Source organism: Montipora capricornis, chromosome 8 (assembly GCF_036669925.1).
Source record: "Montipora capricornis isolate CH-2021 chromosome 8, ASM3666992v2, whole genome shotgun sequence".
NCBI classification, from domain to species: domain Eukaryota; kingdom Metazoa; phylum Cnidaria; class Anthozoa; order Scleractinia; family Acroporidae; genus Montipora; species Montipora capricornis.
Genome location: NC_090890.1, coordinates 28,630,874 through 28,650,873, shown reverse-complemented (window position 1 = coordinate 28,650,873; position 20,000 = coordinate 28,630,874). Strand labels below are relative to the sequence as shown.

Sequence of the window (20,000 nt, the reverse complement as noted above, 5' to 3'; positions counted from 1 at the left end):
ACAGTAATTTTTCTTTTTGTTATCTTAAAAACATGTTAAAAGATTGGATTTCCAAAACAAGCGGTTGGCAATTTCACACATGGCTTTTCGGGCCCGAAAAGTTATCGGGACGTTCGAGAAACGGGCCCCTGGACCGGAATGGAATGAACCGGAATGAGCCGGAATGACACCCGAATGATACAGGAATGAGCCGGAACTGTACCGGAAATAACCAAAACGGTACTGGAATGGTACCTGAATTGACCAAAATAAACTCGAAATACCCATGATCAAATAACAGAAAGTTAACAAATCAAATGAGAGTTTTCTTAAATTTTTTTGTTGACTCACTCAACTGCGCCTTGTAAGTCCAGAACATTTTGAATTGAACCCTGTGATGACGCCGAATATTATTGTCGATAAGTACAGGAAACGCTTAATTGGCCACATTCCGTTTTTGTTACCACAGTGTTAACGTCTAAGAAAATATTTATTTCAGAACGTGACCGAGATCGTGACACAATGAAAGAATAACCGGTGTCTATACCTTTCGTAATCTGATTGTTAATTGATTTCAAAAATTGAGCTTTCGTGATTGGCTGAAATATGGAATGTTCCGATGGTTACAGATATCGTGTTCCTGAGTGACCTTCTGATTGGTGGAGACGCGGAACTATTCCACCAAGAAAACAGTCCTTGAAATAGTCTTTTGATTGGATCACAAGCGGAATATACCGTGAAAAAAGATCACCAAAAAAATTACAAATTTAAATGGAGGTCTCTTATTTTTAAAAGAACCATTCCAGTTCATTCCGGCTCATTCCGGTTCATTCTGGCTCATTCCTGTGCCATTCCAGTTCATTTCGGTCCCATTCCGGTTCATTTCGGTCCCATTCCGGTTCATATCGGTCCCATTCCGGTTCATTTCGGTCCCGTTCCGGTCCATTCCAGTTCATTCCGTGTCATTCTGCCTTATTCCGCCTCATTCCATTCCGTTCCGGGGTTTAGTAACGTCCGTTTAGATTCCAATTACAAACTCTGTTTTGATTGGCCACTCTAACTCACCGGCTGTGTAAATAGTTCACCCTGAATTGAAAATAAATACGTTCTGTTTCTGAGAAAACGAAACAACAACATTCTTTTATAAATCGTACCGGGTATTCCTGATTTCTGTATTAAATTTAACTTTTATTTTGCATTTACCTGTTCATCCACGCTTTTGCATACTCTGCTAGCCCTTAACGGACCAACTACGCATACATGTATATGCGTAGAAATATACAAGCCTGTTTGGAAGAGCGATTTCATAGGTTTTCAGGGGCTTGGTTACGAGCAATTCATTTAAATATAACTAATATGAAGTAGTTTTTCAGTCCATCGAAGCTTCGGTAGAATCTTGGAAGATTTCATATTAAAGTTTTGAATGTAAATTTCTTTGTGTTGTTTTTTTGATCGGGTATTGAAACATGGCGACTTCGAGGATAGATCCAGTAACAGATTTTGCTATCGAAAGCGATGAAAGCGCCGTTGAAGTTGAGTTTGTCGATGAGGATGACCTTCCTCTATCTTGTGTTCATTCGGGGAATAATTTCCTTGAGCATCCAGAGTCAGATGAAGAAGTGGGCTCCGATTTTTTGTCAGACTCAGGTCATAGTGAAGCAGGCGAAGAAGGGGAAAGCGAAGATGATGAAGAATTGGAGACAGATGAATCGATTTGGACCGAAGAGTTAACCACAAGAACTGATATTGACTTTAATCAAGCTGTTGGAATGGCTGTTGATCCTGCATCATTGAAGTCAAGCAAAGATTTTTTTTAGCTCTTCTTTACAGATCAGGTATGGCAGCTGTTAGCCACTCAAACTAACTTGTATGCTTCACAGAAGAGAGGGCCTGAAGAAAATTCAGTTTGGTATCCAGTGTCTGTAGAAGAAATGAAAGCTTGGCTAGCTCTTTATTTGTGCATGGGTATTGTTAATAAGCCAAATATTAAATCCTACTGGAGCACTGACCCAATACTGTCCACCCCATTCTTTCCTGCTACTATGTCAAGAACAAGGTTTGTTCAGATTTTACGTTACCTTCATTTTGCTGATAACAACCTTGCCCCCAGACCTGACTCACCAGACTACAACAAATTATACAAAATTCAACCTGTTCTTGATCTTGTGGTACCCAGATTTAAAGCAGTTTACCACCCTGAGAGGGAACTTGCTGTTGATGAGACTCTAATAAAATTCAAAGGCAGAGTTCATTTTAGGCAGTTCATCCCAAGCAAACCTGGCAGGTTTGGAATAAAGGCTTTTACTCTTGCTGAATCAACCAGTGGTTATGTCCTGGGTAGCAAAGTATACACTGGAAAGGAGGCTGGAGTTGTCCAGAAAGATCTGGGGAAAAAAGCTGTCATGTCTTTGATGGAACCTTTTCTGGGCAAAGGATATTATCTTTTCATGGACAATTATTATACTTCTGTTGGTTTGTTTGGGGAGTTAGAAGAGAGGTCCACCCTTGCTTGTGGGACTGTAAGGTCTAACAGAGTATACCTTCCAAAAGAGATCTGCAATCCAGGTGAAGCAACTGAAAAGGGGTGAGTCCTTGTACCGACAGAAGGGAACACTGACTTGCGTGACAGAAAAGTTGTTAGCATGTTCGCCACTCTTCCTACAGGTGAGGAAGATTCTGATGAAGTGGAGAGGTCTGTGAAGGTCAGTGGCCATTGGCAAAAGAAAAACTTTGCCGGTCCTGGTGTGATCAACCTCTATAACACTTTCATGGGAGGTGTTGATGTTGCTGACCAGAGAGTGTCAACATATGCTAGACTCATGAGGGGCTCAGTGTGGTACTATAAGTTGTTCTTCTATGTTGTAGAAGTGTGCATTTCAAATGCACACATATTAGAGAACAAATCACTACTTCACTCCACCAGAAATGGCCTGCTTTTCAGAAGATCATTGATTGATGAGCTCATCCAACAGCAAAGCCTCTGGAGAGACACAAGATCACCTCAAAATCCAATCCCACAGATTCGATTTAACCAGGATCACTTTCACCATCTTGTGAGCCACAAAACAAGATCTACATGCAAGGTTCACCTGCAACGTGTGGATACCACATTCAGCTGTGCAGTATGTGGATTACTATTACAATGTTGAAGAGCGGGAAGGACCCAGACGTCTAAAGGAAGGAAGGGGGAGGCCTCGGGCAAGGGGAAGAGCAAGAACCTTGCAGAACTGAACATTAATAACATTAAGGCCATGTTAAAAGTAAAATTTTTAACCTGAATTGTTTTTTGAGACAATTAACTTTCCATAACAGTAACTATACGAACTAAAAAGAACATCATCTTGGTATTAAAGTCATTCAACTATACTTACCTGAGAGGTCTGTTATCCAGTGCAAATGAGCAAGGTTTTCATTTTAAAATTATAGTTTGATGTATTCATATCTTAAATTAATTGAAAAGACGTCTAAATTATGTATTTTTGTTGCTGATTACAATTTTTAAGCAAACTTACTGAAAAATGTGCATAATTATGGTAATTATGTAAATCGTGACGTCACACATCAAATTTTATCCCATAATATATAACATAGATCAATAGCCCATTTTATACAGATCTCAGATATATATGGTTTATTATGGTTAACTTGAAAACACTATTGTGTACAGTGGCTTTTATCATGACCACTCAAATTTTTCCCAAAAAAATAAGACCCCCGTGGTCCTTTAAGGGCTAGAGCATCCATCCTATAACCTTTCGTATTCTTGTTTCTGCTTTTACAGGGAGTTCAAAGTGCAAGTTCGGTTGAACGAAGTGAATTAAAACGTAATTATTATGGAATTCACCTTGCTTATCGTAGCGACCTAATTAGATGAATTTCGGCATTGGCGGGATTTTTATCTATGAAAATTGTTCCGCGGCACGCAATGCCTGTCGGCCTTTAATGATCAATATGTCCTGAAAAGTGGAAGAAGTGGGTCTAATGATATTGACCGTGATAGTGAAAAGTTTGTTACTGTCATTGGTCGTAACACCCTAAAAGAACTGTTCGAAATCTATCGAGACTCACAGATTTCACAATACAAGGTGGTAGCGTATTTTGTGAAGATTCTGGTAGCGGTGATGGCCTTCTAAGGCCGATTTCGTATTCTGGAGCAATTTCCTGCCCCAAAATAGGCCATTTCCGAATTCACGTCTGCCTCCTCTTCAAAGCGAGTCTAAGTGCGAAGTTTTTCTTATGAAAATTAGTTTTCATTCATATGTAAAGTGGAACTAATTACCAACACAAAACCTCGCACTTAGACTCGTTTTGAAGAGGAGGCGGACGTGAACTCGGAAATGGCCTATTGTAAGGAAGTTTACAGTTTTCAGTTTCAATAACATCAGCCATGCAAGCAGAGGACTCCGTAACTGTTGGGGGAATTCTGACACAGAGCTGCATCCAGTGTACATGTGGTAGCTCAGTCCCAGCGCAACTCCCACTGACGAGCATCACTATTGACATCAGGCACTAATTGGGTCCATTAGTGACGAATGCCTGTTGCACTCGTTCATAAAGCTGCTTTCAGGCAAAGAACGTTTAAAGAAATTAAATTGAACAGAATAAATGGCTAAGAAAGTGTTACATGGTGAAATAATATTTCCAAATTACCCAGGATTTAAATCGAATTTCTACCTGGACGTTTTGGATGAACTTTAGTGGTGCCCGTATACCCAAGATTGACTAAAAACCTCTTAAAGACCAACGGGAAAAATATTCATGGTGGTGGCAGGGAATACCTGAATCTCATATTGTTAATCCGTGGGAAGAATATAACAGGCAATTATCAGATAAGGACAATAATGGGAAGATGTGGGATCCGAATTCATGGTTGGGTGCAGCGGGAAATCATCATCATTATCATCATTATCATCATCATTATCATTATTATTATTATTATGACTTTAATTCAGGTAAAATAAGTAAGCAGCATGCATGACATCAGGGCGATGCACTTAAGGAAGGTGCATCAAAATGAAAGGGACGTACAGGTGAAGGTTAGTGCATGTGAAGTAAATGCGAATAGGTTAAAAGGGGCGAAGGGGAAGAGTTCAGTCTCAGATACCATTTCTATTGAAATGCGTTCAAATCAGTTTGTTTTCAATTTCCATTGAATTCCGGATTATTCAGGTCACGTTAAACCCCACATCTTGGATGTGTGTTGCAAAATGCACTGTTTCTAGGGAATTATTTATACAAACAAAGCCGGGGAGATGACATATGTTGGCGTCATTCATTTGTCACCGTAACGCCTCTTTCTGGTTCAGTACAAGTGATTGTACTCTCTCTGCATAATCTGCACAATCTGCAATCTGCGTTTTCTGAGCTTTCTTATTTGAATATTTTGATGAGCACTTGGTGACCTCGCCCTTACCTTGTTTGCGAGGATACTAAGTTTTATGGAGGTATTTATTCTCAAAAATGGTAGAAGCACTCTGGGGCTGAAGAGGAATAATCGGGTGTTCATTATTCCTGCTAGAAAAGTTTCGTTGTTCCATTATTCCACTAAAAAAAATCACTTTTCTGTTGAAAAAAATGTACTTATTCCGGTCGACAAATCGATTATTTCAAAGGAAGTCGTTATTGCGTTATTCCGCCCCACAAAATTTCCGTGATTCTTATTCCATTATTCTCCTTCACCCCAAGAAAGCACGAAAATAGTTCAGAAAACGTGTACTGATAATGTAGCATTTATTTTGTTTCCTTGGCAATTTTATACTTTTTACCTTTTTGCAAAGGCGCAACACAATACAGAATAAATGTTATACCGAGTAATTGCATTGTGACTAAACTTGATAGACAACAAATGCAAGGAAACGATGTTATGTGCTTGTAATATTTCGATATAAATCTATTTAATCTATTTACTAAAGCTATCAGCAGGTAATGGATTTTGCAACACAATACACTGCATGGATTGTTACAATCTCGACCCCAGAGCTCTTCTCTTAATAGGTCAGTTTCGTATTCTAACGGTTGGACTGGATCTAGAATGAAATGGAGGCTAATGCGGGCAAATTAATTTGCATTTGAAAAGATTTCCCCGCATTAGCCTACATTCCATGCTAGATCCAGTCCAGCCGTGAGAATTCGAAAATGGTCTATTGACTGAGGGAGAGAAGAGCTCTGGGGAACCCTGAAACGAAGTGTCTTCTTATTGGTTTTCGTGAAGAACAATCAAAAGCGTCTCTATATTGGTGCATTCATGTTATCATGAGGAGTGAGCAGGGGCCGTAAGGTTCAAATAGCCAATTTTTGACTATAAGAACCCTACGGGGCATGTTCTCCTACATAGAGTTACCCAGAACCTTGGGTCGACCCGAGGCTCTAGTGACGAGAATGGGATTGTTAAGGAAGATGGAAGAATCCAGCAACAGGTGGGATGCACTAAACCAATTGTTTGCTAGTAGTGTAACCTGCTTGTTTTCATGGTTTCGTTCGATGCTGGAAGACTTAATCCACGTTTTTATTCACAGATCTAGAGATCTAGGTGATTATTTCAAAAAAGGGAAAAAAAGAAACATTTCAACGCGAAAATCACCTTCACTTACAGTGGCAAAACAACTACTGGCAGCCATTTTGTCCGTCGAGGTGATTATCGGCTGATAATCCGAGATACCGAGCCAATGAGAGCGCGCGATTTTGTGTAATCACCTGTGTATTTATACTAATTCCCGTTAGTGTAATAATTTCGCGATTACTTCAAGTCGTTCGACATGGAAAGTGTGCAGAATCATTCCAGGATTAAAACTGTTACGAACGGTGTGGATGTTTGGAGAGAAAGTTTGAAGAACAATCGTTAGGTGTTCACGTCCTCCACATAACCTCATATTAGCCAGTATCAAAAATACCATTAATACTCTTTGTTTGTCCCTCCAAAATTTGCATAAGCATTGTTTTTATTTTCTCTTGGGACTTACAATGGTCCCAAAGATAAACTGGAAACAATGCTTGGGCAAAATTTTGAAGGGACAAACAAAGAGTATTAATGGTATTTTTGATACTAGCGAATTTGGTCATTTCACGTCGCTGTCAGGAAGAGAACGGCAAAGAAATGCATCAAAATATGAAAGGCACGTGCGGGGCTTGCAGAACCATTGTTCTTGCTCATTGAAGGTGATGTTACACGCACCGATTTTGTTGCGGCAATATGTTGCAGGTTTTTGAATCTTTATCAAAATTTTGTTGGAGTTGGTGCTGTAACACCCCCGCCGTTGACTTTTAACGCAACATCATCCCAGAATGCACCACGGAGAACCGTATTTGTCCCACGGGATTTGTCGAGCAGGGGCCTAGGCTCAAATGTTGCGCGCAATGTTGCGTTAAAAATTAATCGTCTCCTGTACCATACTTTTGCTGCAACGAAGTTGCGTTGAAAGTGTTGATGCATGAGTCAACGAAAACCTCGATCAATTTTACACGCCTCTGCTGTTAAAGTGAATGTGACATTTTCTATTTGAAGATTGTGACGTCTACTCTTTTTGTGTGGAAATTAAAGGAGAAAGTGGGAAGGTGATTGTCTATGATAACCCTAACTGCGCCACCATGTGGTTTCACATGGAGTGCATTGGAATGGAGAAGGCCCCAGAGGGGAAATAGATCTGCCGTGTATACTGTTTTATGGTTGCGTGAAAATGATGCTTTGCTTTGGCTTGTTCAAAAATAGACTAGCAACTTTCAAACACAGTTTACTCCCCATCACTGCCTTTTCCTTTTCAGGTTAACGATCAAGTGCAATCCAAAACAGCCCCCAGGGGTGGTAGTATTAGGTAAAACTTGGACTAAATAAAGCGAGGTCTGAGCAAGTTTTTTCCAAATTGCCATCTTGTCCCGGAATGGGGATGGGGGAGAGGGTCGGGATGGGGTTTTCGTTTACTCATGCGTAACATAGATTAAAAATCGGCGGTAAAATCGGCCCGTGTAACATCAGCTCAGACCTATTGTTTTGCAGCGTCCTTGAGCCGCCGTCCTTGTCCTTGCGTAAGCTCCCTTGTGTTTCAATGGCCCTGAAAATCCTCTGGGGAGTCAATTAAGAATGTACGTATGCTGAAACTTTGAGTTTGCGGAGGGCGCGCATACACTTCCTAACAGCAATTCTTGAAAATGAACTTTTCATATACAATACATGCTTAATTGATCACTCCCCATGGGGGCTTTTCAGGGCCAATGAAACACAATCAATCAAACGACAGAACACAAGAACAACAACTGTTACAAATCCCAACTGGCTGGAGGCAAACCAGTTGGTTATTTACAAGTGCAGCCGAGTTGAGCCAGGGACTACTAGGATCAAATTCAACGAGTGGTCAGAACGGGTCTTGAACCCGGGATCTGCGGATCTCAAGGCAAGTGTCCTAACCACTGGGCCACACTGCCTCCTATCATATGACTTTTCCTCGAGTGGTACAAATTAACAGCGTCCGACAATATTTTATTCTAACCGTGACAATCCGGCAACGGCTGCCTGAGCAAGATTAACTTGACTAAATGTCACAATTAGAAAAACAATCCCAATATCAAAACTCACAACAGCTATATTTTGCTACGGAACGGGAGGTCAAGTTTTAATTTACCACCACTGATTTGCAGAAAAATGACCAATGTAAATTCTCAATTGTACACTTTTCAAAAGCCTAAGTCAGGTATTCCCTATCAGAAATGACCAAAATTGACAATATCTTGCTCATATCTCAATACGTATTCACTTTTCTAACCATTTGCTTTGCTATTATAACCTACTATAACTAACTTAGTTACCCTTGGTTTACTGCACGTGTAATGGCACTAGAATTAATACAATAGATGTCTCTACAACTGAATCCCCTAATTGCAGCCTTAAAAAAGGCCGAATCGAGTAAAGAAGCGTAACTTCAAATACAGCCAGTTATACGTTTACTACTAAAACATCTTTTTAAAAAAAGCAAACTATCCAGTGGTAAACGTATTATATATATGTAATAAAATAGAAAGCAAAGTTCTTCTTGTATCCAAATCTTAATAAGATGTACCGATTAAAAAGAATAAAACTTCTATCCACAGTAATAATCGTATCTTTTTTTGTCGCCAATTGACAGCGACGTAAACCGTAAAAACACTGTATGCAAGCAACGTAGTGTATGCTGTTGCACCAGTCGCCTCAATAGGTCATGGCAACCAAGTTAATGAAATGGATGCCCATCTACTAAAAATCACGAACAACTATAAAGCTCTGCCAGTCTGACACAGAGTTAAGAATACATGCAAGTTTTAAAAAGTGCAATAGTATTTGTCCACAAAATGCAGGAACCCTTGAGGTAAATTGGTCAGCCCTCTTGAAGCTTGAACCTGCGGACAAACATACAAATCAACCAACCGTTTCTCCTCTTTCAACTTATCACTCAAGCGAGATAAAATGGTCAAGTTAGTAGATTCTCCAGTGGAATAGAAAACTTAAGCTTACGAGGTGAAAAATTGTCCCCAATTGCATTTTTTAGCAAACGCAATCCAGAAATTTAGCATCGCATTTGCGGCAAACGGCATTTTGCTACAAATATCGAGACAAGTTGGCATAACGGAATTTTAATGCTTTTCTTTGAGCTACGGAGGGAAACCGGAAGTGAAGATTTCGTATATCCGGATAGCAGTCCCTCCAAAGACTGTTAATCGAGTCCTCTCTAATGGAGAAAAGATACCTAATATATATAGAGAGCGAGTTTCAATCGAGTGTCGTAACACCAAAACCAAAGTAATTACTTTGGCCAATCAAAAAGGAAGGAGACAGTCCAGTAAACCAATCAAAACTTGAAGTAATTACACAAAGCCGACACAAAGCGCGGGAAAATGTGTACACGCGAGCCACAATTGGTTTTGGTTTCACTTCTGATTGGTTGAAAAAGTGGCGCGAGAACTTTGAACCAATCACTGAGTGAAGTAATGCAAAACCAAAGCAATTCGCTAATTACTTTCGACACTCAATTGAAACCCGCTCTATGTAGTAGTGCCAAGACAAGTTAACAAGGAAAACATCTCACTTCCGGTTGCCGCTCGTGGCTCAAAGACGTCTCGTGGTTAAGTTACATACATTGTATTAAGTATTAAGAGCGCAGGATTTGAATCCAGAGCCCCGCGGCAAAGCCCTACGGAATGGAAGCGAGAATGAGTCCACAAGAAAATCTGTCACGTAAGCCCATACACCTGTATCATCGTTTACGGGAACCAAAAACATACCTCCAACCAATCACAATTGATGATGATCTGTACTCTATTTTCGGTTTTCACATGAGGTCATGTTGGTGTTCCGACGCAATCCTCAGGGAACTAAACTCTATATTATGCACACGCTTTTATTTGTTTTCGTTGAACAACGCGGCTGTTGATCTCTCGAGTGAAAACCAAGAATGAGGGCAAGCTTGAAGTATACAGAATATCTTGTGATACCGGCGGGACGTGTGTACATTTGCCGAACAGTCTCCACTCATAGTGCTGTTAGCCACGACGGTGAGTACAGCATTTGAAAGACTATATCCCTTTTCAAAAAGATTGGCTTCAAACCAATTTATTGCAAACTTACCTTTTGGTCTCCCTGCTGAGTGTCTTCTCTTCCGGGTGCATTACCTTGATAATTTTAACGTCGGACTGCTTGTCTGAACAAATGGCAATCAGACCCATTCCAGGACAAGTTGCTAAAGGACCATTCCAGCGTACATATTCCCTGTCAACATCCATGACAGTGAGAAGATCTCCAGAACTTACGTTGAACAACTCAAGGCGACCGCGATCTGGGTGAACGGCTTTTAGAAAAATACACTCCTCGTCACTGATGAATTTACAATTGGTGACATCACTAAATTCGAGACGCACATTACCAGAACCTGCATCGAGAATGTACGCGTCGCTTTTATCACCAACAACAATATATTGACCCTTAGAAGAAAATGATCCCGTAAACGATAACAAACGGTCATTTTGGAGCTCGAATGCACGCCACAGCGGTTCGGTTTTACCCAATTGCCTCATTTCAATGAAGCTTGAGCCGAATTCAAACGAGGCAAACAGCTGGAGGTCCCTGTAGCAAGCAATCAACCTTCCGTCAGGCAGTTTAAATGTTGCCACAGTATCTCCACCAACAGTATCCAAAATGATCCCTTCTTGCCTTTTAAATGTTCCGCGAGGCAGTTCAAGTAATGTCGCAGAATCTCTACAAACAGTATTCAAAATGGGCCCTTCTCGCGTTTCATATGTTAAGGATGCCACCTGATCATCTGAAACAGGAAAGACAGCACATGCGCCAAACCTCCACCGTCGTTTGCGGACTGACAAATCAAAGTTCCACAGTTCAAGAGTGCTCCGAGTTGCAATCAAAATACCTTCATTTAAAGGTACCAAAGAGTGACAGGCAAACTTCTTCTGTACCTTAAGTTCCCCATTTGAAACGTCCCAAGCGATAATTCGAATTGAGAAAGCGACGAAAATTATCGCATACAACCTCTCTCCGGCTAACGAGAATCGGAGACATGTCACATATTCGATAACTAGAAATTCTGTGGTCTTCGTTAACAGTGCATTCCCATAAACTAGTTCAATGTAACCTCCCCATGGGCGGTTCCTTAAAACAGATTGACTGTTAAGCACTACATCAGAATAAAAGCGCGGACCACATACATTCAGAGGATCTCCCAACAAAAAGCCACCAATTCTATGGGATTCTAACTCAAAGTAAAAGCAATTCATCCAATCATGAATACAGTGAATCGAATAGAGATGCTCGGGCCCCTCAGTCATTTCTACTAACCGAAACATTTCGACGGAACCCATCCAATATGAGCAATAAATTTCTCGACTGTCTGGTGAGAACCTAATCATTCCAAAACGCACTGATGAAGTTACCTCTGCTAGAGTTGAAAAACCATTTTCCCGGTCAACTAAACAAACAGAGCCCGTTGAATGAGAAATTACCACGAGCTTTCCATCTTCAGACATCGCAAAAGATAAAATTTCTTCATCTCTGTCAAGACGATCAATCTCCCTGCCATTGTTCAGATTCCACATCATAAGACATTTTGTATCATCGGGACAATCAGTTAACATCTCGTCACCGCAAATAGAACAGATAGAAAAAATGCACTCACTGTTAGGAAAAAGCGGCTTCAAGATTCCATCAAAGGAGTAAGCAGTGTTTAGCACTCCTGGCAAGATAACATCCTTGATAGGATGAAATACCACGGAACGATAAAAACCAAACTCCAATTCGTGCGAAGTTGCTGTGATTCTAAATGGTCCATCAAAGCCTCTTCCAAACTGTTTTCGTTTGACATAACGTTTCCATTTGAGGTTACCTGAAGCAAGTGACCAAAACTGAATACTTCCATCGCAGCATTCACACACCATGTATTCTAAGCTAGGGGACACATCCAAACAAGCCACTTGTGATCCACAAACAAACCGAGCTTGAATAGCTGTTGGGGAATCATTTTTGTTTAAGAACTCCATGTGAGGTTTATCGGAATACTTGGTCTCCAGAAGCTGGCGGGAGTCGGAAGATAATTTACTATTTCCCTCATTCAACAGACTTTGAAAAACAGTAAAGGGATATTTCTGTAGGGTTACGCCGTGCTTCTTTAAAAGTATCAATATCGACGAAAGGGTCTCATGAAACTCGGTAGATATCGTCTTCAAACTACCCTGCTTCATAACACCAACGATATCTTCAGTGGCTGCTGGAGTGTTTACACAAAGCTTTGCGTACAAAAGCTCTGGGTCTGCAACATATTTTCCAACCCCTTGTTCAAGGCTGCAGGATTTCATGTCCTGGACTAACTGTAACATGTGCTGAACACCATGTTCCAAGGCATACCTTGAAGTGTCAGTGAAGGATTGTAAGTTGCCAATACAACTGCTCTTTAATTCGTCAAACTCGTTAGAACAAAGAGTAGAAAGGATCTTATGGCCTTCCATTTCCTCCACGCTAAAACAGTGCTGCCTGTGGCGTGACTTGTCTGTCAACCAGTCCTTGACTGATTTATGAAAGAAATGAATGCGATCTTCGTGAACAGGAAGAAGTGATGACACAATGGCAATGGCTTTGCTCGCCTTTCGCATAACAATCGAGGACGACAAGTTCGTGCACAACAATTTAGGAACAAAACCCAATGGCAGTGGTTCCATGGCAGCGGCAATTGCACCCAGGAAACAAAGAAATTGTTCTTCAGATATGTTTAGTTCCCTACACATGTCTTGTTCGAGCCGTTGAAAATACGATTGATAAACACACGCGATGCCCGCCGGAAGGCTCTTATCCAGTTGTTTCAAGGTCAGAAGAGTTGAACACTTGTCCCTTATAAAATCTACCAAAAACTTGGCACACAGAAAGACTCCCTCTGACTTTTGCACAAGATCGTCTAAGACCAGCTCGCGCATTTCAACTTCTAATAAATCGCTTAGATTCCGTTGAAAGTAAAAACGAATGACCTTCAAGTTCTCTTCGTCTTTTGGCTCCAGTATTAGTGGTTGCAAATCTTTGAGGCTGTCCCAAATGTTAACTTCGGGTCGCGTCGTCACCAAAAATCGAAGCCAAAGCGGTAAATTCTTAAACAACTTGGCAATCACGTCAAGAAGGTCATTTCGTCCTTGGTATTCACTTTCATCTAAAGCATCTATTACCACAAGGGATGTACAACCCGGATCTGCTACCCCATTCAGAGGTTCTAAAAAAAGCAAATCAAACAGATCTTTTACTTCCATGTCATTGATCTCTACACCCAGATTTCCGGACAGCTGTTCCACAAGGGCTCTCTTGTAATCTGGAAGACAGCATGACAGGTGGGAAGCTAAAGACTGCATCATCAACTTGGGATTCCTGTGGCGTGCTCTGTCATGGTGACAAAAATGGCTTCCCGCCAATCTGCCAGCTTCTTGCATTCTTCTACACATCTCAGCAGCGATGACAGATTTTCCCATACCTGCATTTCCGGTAAGCACCATGACACGATTTGGAGAGCTTGCATCATCCAACCAGGTGTTGATTTTAGCAATGAAAGACTCACGGGTTCCTTTCAAGTATCTCTTTGAATAATCTCTCACATCACTTTGCTTATCAACCCTTGCAAGTTTCTTTAGGATTTTATCCTCCTGATCGGTGTTGTGTTGCGTCTTATGGATTTCAGTCACAATTTGATGTATGTCTTGCATCCTAGAATTGCTTTCCCTGACAGCTTGTTGTGTTGTGTCAACAGTCTCTTGGGTTGTTGACTGCTGGATTCGTAAGTCTTTAAGGATAGATATGTTTTTCTCGACACTCTCTTGGACTGTGTTCTGAACCTGACTAAGTTGAGTCTTCAGATCTCTTTCACTCTCTGCCCAGTCCCTTAAGGCATCAACATAATCCTCCTCTCCACATCGCTCTGCCTTCAATCGATCAACCTCTGCCTGACTTAACCCAAGAGACACTAGAACGGCACTGATTTCCTGCCACAGAGCATTGAACATCAGTTCATCAACACCAGTCGTTGTAATGTGCCCATACAACTGATTACGAAAAAACTTAATTCGAGCAAGGTTTGCCTCATGAGAAGTGTCACTTGGGGGCGGCTTGCAATGCCATCCAGTGTGGGGAGGGGTAAGTCCACAAATGTTGGTCAGAAGGAGGAACAGCAGAGTGATATCAAACGTGTTGGAGTCGGGGGCGGCTCCACCAGCAGGAAAGAGCTTGTCCCACTGGTGACCATTGAGAATTCTTCTGCGTAAAAGGTTGTTAAGAATAGAATAACAGGAATTAAGATCAGCTGCTAAGTTTGCAGGAGGGTGATGAGTGTCAAAAACACGTCTCAGTACAGTTGTTCCACCATCAATAATAAGTCGACTCAGCTTGGCCCCATTTGTCTTCTCCTTAGAGCTGGCCAGGGGACCAGGTGTGGCCATTGTAATCAAACTACTGATTTTTCACATCATATCTGCACAGAAAAGGAAAGAAAAGATGTTAATTGATTGACTTTTTGGATTCCATTGAGTCTTCCTAACAACCTGATTAAATGACTGATTAAGTAACTGATTAAGAATTGCCACCATTGATTACCTTTACAAAATGTAACTTCAAAGCACATGATTCACTGAAGCAAGGAAAACTAAGAAATCCAGGATCAAACGAATGCCTGCACGGGCAGTTCAATAAGAATTACCTCTGATTACAACCAGAAGAAATGAACGATTCATGATATTATACATTTGTCACAAGTATAAGAATTGTTAAAATTGAGCAGGAAAAAGGATGCTGGTTTTTGCTACCTCTACAACTGCTTTCAAACAATCTTTAATAATAATGTGCATGCACTCAGCAGACCCTTCCGTGTACAGGTGGCAAGACTGTGTCAAAAATGCCATCCTTAAAAAAACATGAGCCATTCAGCAAAGTTAAAATGATCTAGATTACAAAATTGTCAAAGAACGTTCTGAACATAATGAGAGTATGACCACTGAGAGATGTTTGTGGGATTGTTATCCATTCAGTTTACACTGTAATAAAGACGATAATGCAAAGTGTAATTAAAAAATTAATCCTAAAATGAGTTTACATTTCAATCCACTTTTTTTTTTAATACCAACAAAACAAAGAGGATGAGGTGGTTTTTACTTCCATTTTACTTCTAAACCAAGTCAGCAAAACTCTTATAACATGTGAACCAACATCTTTTACAATCACGCACAAGTGCCCACAATACTGCTGACCATGCACCACTGGATACCACAGAGACATATGACTATAAAACTAAACAAGAATAAAAACTAACCATGTAACAAGAAAATTTTGTGTGAGTTTTATTTTGCAGATTTTTTGTGGTTTGCAGGAACAAATTCTTGCGGTTCGAGAAGACTGAAATTTCTGCTGGGAACTAATTTTTGTGATTCTGACTGTTCAAACAGCAGAGAAGCAGCACATTTTATTTTCAACTTTTATTGTATGTTATATTTTTGAAGTCGATGTTCACTTTACTTACACGCCATTTTAGAGACATATCACTGTTAAACCTTACCACACAAATAACGTTTGTGGTGTTTTATTTCACAGGTTTTTTATTCCGTGGGAACTTTGTTTTGCGGATTGGAACCAATCTGCAAAAATTAGAACTCCGAAAATCTTGATATGCTACACGATAAGCGTTCATTCTGAATTAATCAATGCCGTTATGCCATTCAGTGTCTTGTTGGCAATCACTGAACATCTCATTGAATGTAACAAAGAATATTCCTGGTTTTTCTTAAAACACACATTAAACACTAGGCTGTCTGTAATTTGACACCTCGTTTTGCAGTAATTTGGAATGGGAAGAAAACTCTGCACTCGAGGTTAACACAGAAAGGTTAGCTGAACCAAGTTGCTTACCTGAAGGGTGACATTATAAACAAATAAGAATCTGGGCCTTGTTACTCGGAATACCTGAAAGGTATCCGAGTTAAAATCTGTGCAGAATTTAGTTTTCTGTGCAGCAAATGGACAATAGAATTACGAGGCGGTGATTTCATTGGTTAAAAAGCAATGTGCTACACCCCTTTAAGCAATACATTTGACCTCCCTCTGTGACGAAACCACTGCATCACTAACAAATAAATAGACCAATTCGGCAAGATTTGCGATAGCGAGAGACTTGAAACAGCCTCTCGTCCTACAGAATTCGATGAAAATCCGAATGTATAACCTGCAGTGGAGCAACCAAATGATGGGTTCTATTTTGGGGCTTCAGTGTGACCCATTTTATTTCGTTTGCTGATTCAAAGCCCAAGTTCCACAAGAGGGCAAACGACGCAATGGGATGCAGCTAAAATATGAAAATGCTGGATTCAGCCTTATGGAATGTTATAAATGGCATATTTACTCTAATCTTGCTTGTTGACCTCATGACGAAATCGCCAGATGAGTACAGAACTTCCAGCAGCGGTATGTTTATATGAATGGTCGAATTTCTTAGTTTCTTTCTGTCTCAGGTGTTCTTTGTACGAACATCATCCGCCGCCGATGTCTATTTCTGGTTTAAATCAATTGATAGTTTCACGATTTTCATGTTAGCTACCTAGACTTAATTACAAGAATAGTTTTTCACGAACATTTAATGTACAAAGAATCATTGTATTGATATATATATATATATATATATATACGAATTATCTTGTAAAAATTTTAATGTTACACTCACTATGGCTGAAGATGATGTTTGAAACATCGAAACATGTTCCGAAAATTCAAAAGTGTGGTTGTATTTTTTAAAATATTAGTAACACTTGTGCTATCCAGACCATTTATAAATTTAGCTCCAAAGAAATTATGAGTCGTGCAAATTTTGGTGACCGTAGATCACTCATTAATTTTTGTAAAATTATTCCGAAACACGATTGCTAACGGTAAATTCGGAGAGTGGGCGTCTGTACACAGCCTACTTTCGTTCTTCCCTGGAGCGCATAACATTATATTTAAAGTTCAAGTAATTTTTTATTAGTGTGGAAGAAAAGTGAAGCAAATTAGCCGAAATCGTCTTTACTAAGGTTAAAAAGCTCATTAAGATGCTTTGGGACACTTTGCAGCAAAAACGCAAACAAAAACAATTAAATAAAAAAATACGGGTCAGGTCCATGGCCCCGGTCTAAAAGGGGTTTCCTTTCCCCCTGATGAATTTGTTTGCAATTGTAAACATTAAGCGATGTTCACATTATCCGCGTTATTGTAAATGAGCAAATGGCTACAGAAACATTTACTTCTTTTGTTCCGTACTTGGTAAATTAAAAAAACTACCTCTTCCAAAATGTATCACCCTACTTCTGCGCCATATGGTATTCCGAGTAAACGCTTAAGGAAGCGTCTTGTTGTTTCAAAGTTTACCAAGACAAAGCTGAAATAGAAATTAGGAAGAAAGCTGCTGACTCGCCATTATTACTTGAACACTCATATTACATAATAAGTAAATATTTCATAACTACTTCAAAAGAATATTTAAACACAAATTACAAGAGCCATTTATACAAGTAAAATAAATAAATAGCTCCAGAATTTACTGACCATACTCATCGCGCAATTTCAATAATATTAGTTATGACAATAAATAAAATTAATAAATATTATTCTGGAAGGTACATGTATAAACTAATATTAGTTTCTAAGAACATATCTATACTGCGTTCCACAGCAACCACACACACAGATGGCTATATTGGCCTATCTTCACAAACACTTCTATAACATTCAAATGACTTCAACACACCCCACTATACAGTGTAAATCACTTCCCCATGTGAGGGTGAGACTTACAGATTTTACTCAGGCTAACACCAGATGAGTCATACACACCAATTGGGGGCACTTTAGGATAGTGTGAATTGGTTAACAACATCTTGGTGCACCCCTTAACCTTTTGTCGCACCTGAGAGTAAGACTTACTAATTTTTTCTCTAGGCACAAGCGGGCTGAATTTTGCGAATCCTGCAACAAGATTGGCTTTGGGCGCGGGCAGAATTTTTTTATCTTGTTCGCCAAACCGGGTGAAATCCTAGCCCTGGTTGTGCAAGACAATGTGTAATAACCTTAAATTTCCATTTTTTGACACAGAACCATTTACATACAGAAGTAAGTGTTTCAAAACAGATTTTTGTTACACAAGAGGCATGGAAATAGAATTCAAACAGAAATATTTTTCTTTGAAACCTTCAGTCACTTACTACATTCGCTATCAAGCGTGGTGCGAGTCAACAATTAAAAAAGTGATTTAAGAGAGGAAGAGAGAGAGAGTCAGAGAAGAAAAGAAAAGTTATTTACCAGCTAAGGGTCAGTCTGTAAAGTGAAAAAGTGTGACCTTGGTCTTGAAAAAGCCGCCTAGACGCACCTCCCAACTCAATTAATATATATGTAGTATAAATTTTACACAGGCTAACACCAGATGATTTTACCTGCCAGTTGGGTGCGCTTTAGGTTTTAACGTGTTAAGACACTCAAGTCATCAAATTTAAAAGACGCATACAAAACACAGAACCCACATCCATGACCACTGACCGCTTCATGGACCCATACCCTAGCCTACATGTATGGACCACCCCTCATTTTCAGGTACCGGTAAAGTATTGTTTTTAAAACCAATACTTTTTGCGAGTAGACAAATAACTTTTTTGTTAATGTTCACTGTAAAGGCCGATACACATAAGGGGTTTTACTCCCAGAGCAAAGCTTCTCCATGTATACAAACCATTTCAAGGAAAATCTTCATCCTCGGGAGCAGAATTTCCACCCTACAAAATGCTCCATGATTTTAAAAAGGTTACAGTAACTGCTCTATTAAGCCCCTCCTCTCTTCCAGGCGACTCACTCATTACTGGATCTGGCTTTAGAACATGATCTAAACTTAGCATTGTCCTCTCAAAAATCCCAAATATCGAAGCAGAAGTTGCTCTTGTCCTGGGTAAGGCCCCAGGATAATAAGGCGAACGTCAAGGATGAGAAAGTAGAAACGCTTGGGGCGCAGAAATGCCAGAGAGGAGTCTGAGAGTAACCAGGATAATGCTGCTTTTGAGTTTATTGAAACAGTTGGTTCCCTGTTACCTCTACTTGGAGATGGAAGAAATCAGCCAAGAAATCATACCCTTTTAAGTCCTACAGCAACAGGAATAGCTCCTTTCAGTTGGGGTGCTTTGATCGCCACCTGCGGCTGCACTACTGTGAAAGTTTTGCTGATAAAGTCTATGTATGCCTCTAAAGCAACTCAGACAGTCTAGTGCAGTTAATGGGTTCCTGGTATAGTGACTACAAATTTACATTTGTACTATGATGACTCTTACAGATGAAACATGGTCTCACGATTCAGACACAGACCTTACACTTATACACACTTTATTTATGGAGGGTAACACCTTGAATAGCTAAAAGCTAATAAACTTGTGGCCCTCAAAAATTAGAAAAAGTACAGTATTCAAATATCTAAAAAACTATGCTATCAATTCTATAAATTCTAATAAACATTAAATTAAATTAATAT

At 39.9% G+C, this 20,000-nt stretch overlaps 2 protein-coding genes and 1 pseudogene across 4 annotated transcripts in view; 2 read left to right on the top strand and 1 right to left on the bottom strand.

The window, feature by feature from the left end:
- Positions 1-1,238: 1,238 nt before the first annotated feature.
- On the top strand, positions 1,239-3,715 carry LOC138060305 (piggyBac transposable element-derived protein 4-like; annotated as a pseudogene).
- LOC138013904 (piggyBac transposable element-derived protein 3-like) lies at positions 2,622-3,128 on the top strand. Its single transcript, XM_068860944.1, has one exon. It carries the CDS (start codon positions 2,622-2,624, stop codon positions 3,126-3,128), a length of 507 nt encoding a protein of 168 aa, XP_068717045.1.
- Positions 3,716-8,637: 4,922 nt separating the features above from the next.
- The window catches only part of LOC138059405 (uncharacterized), a 15,909-nt gene continuing 4,546 nt past the window's right edge, over positions 8,638-20,000 (bottom strand). For 2 of the 3 annotated variants that reach the window (XM_068905002.1, XM_068905004.1), the window contains exons 2-3: positions 10,568-14,945; positions 8,638-9,342 (exon numbers count right to left, since the gene is read on the bottom strand). In XM_068905002.1, the coding sequence (XP_068761103.1) occupies positions 9,321-9,342; positions 10,568-14,913 (4,368 nt within the window). In that variant the 5' untranslated portion in view covers positions 14,914-14,945 and the 3' untranslated portion in view covers positions 8,638-9,320. Of the gene's footprint in view, positions 9,343-10,567; positions 14,946-15,276; positions 15,380-20,000 lie in introns of those variants that run through there. The other variant, XM_068905003.1, reaches the window with a different exon arrangement.

Coding starts and splice junctions, on each gene's coding strand:
- LOC138013904 (XM_068860944.1), top strand. CDS start 2,622: ATGTTCGCCACTCTTCCTACAGGTGAGGAAGATTCTGATGAAGTGGAG.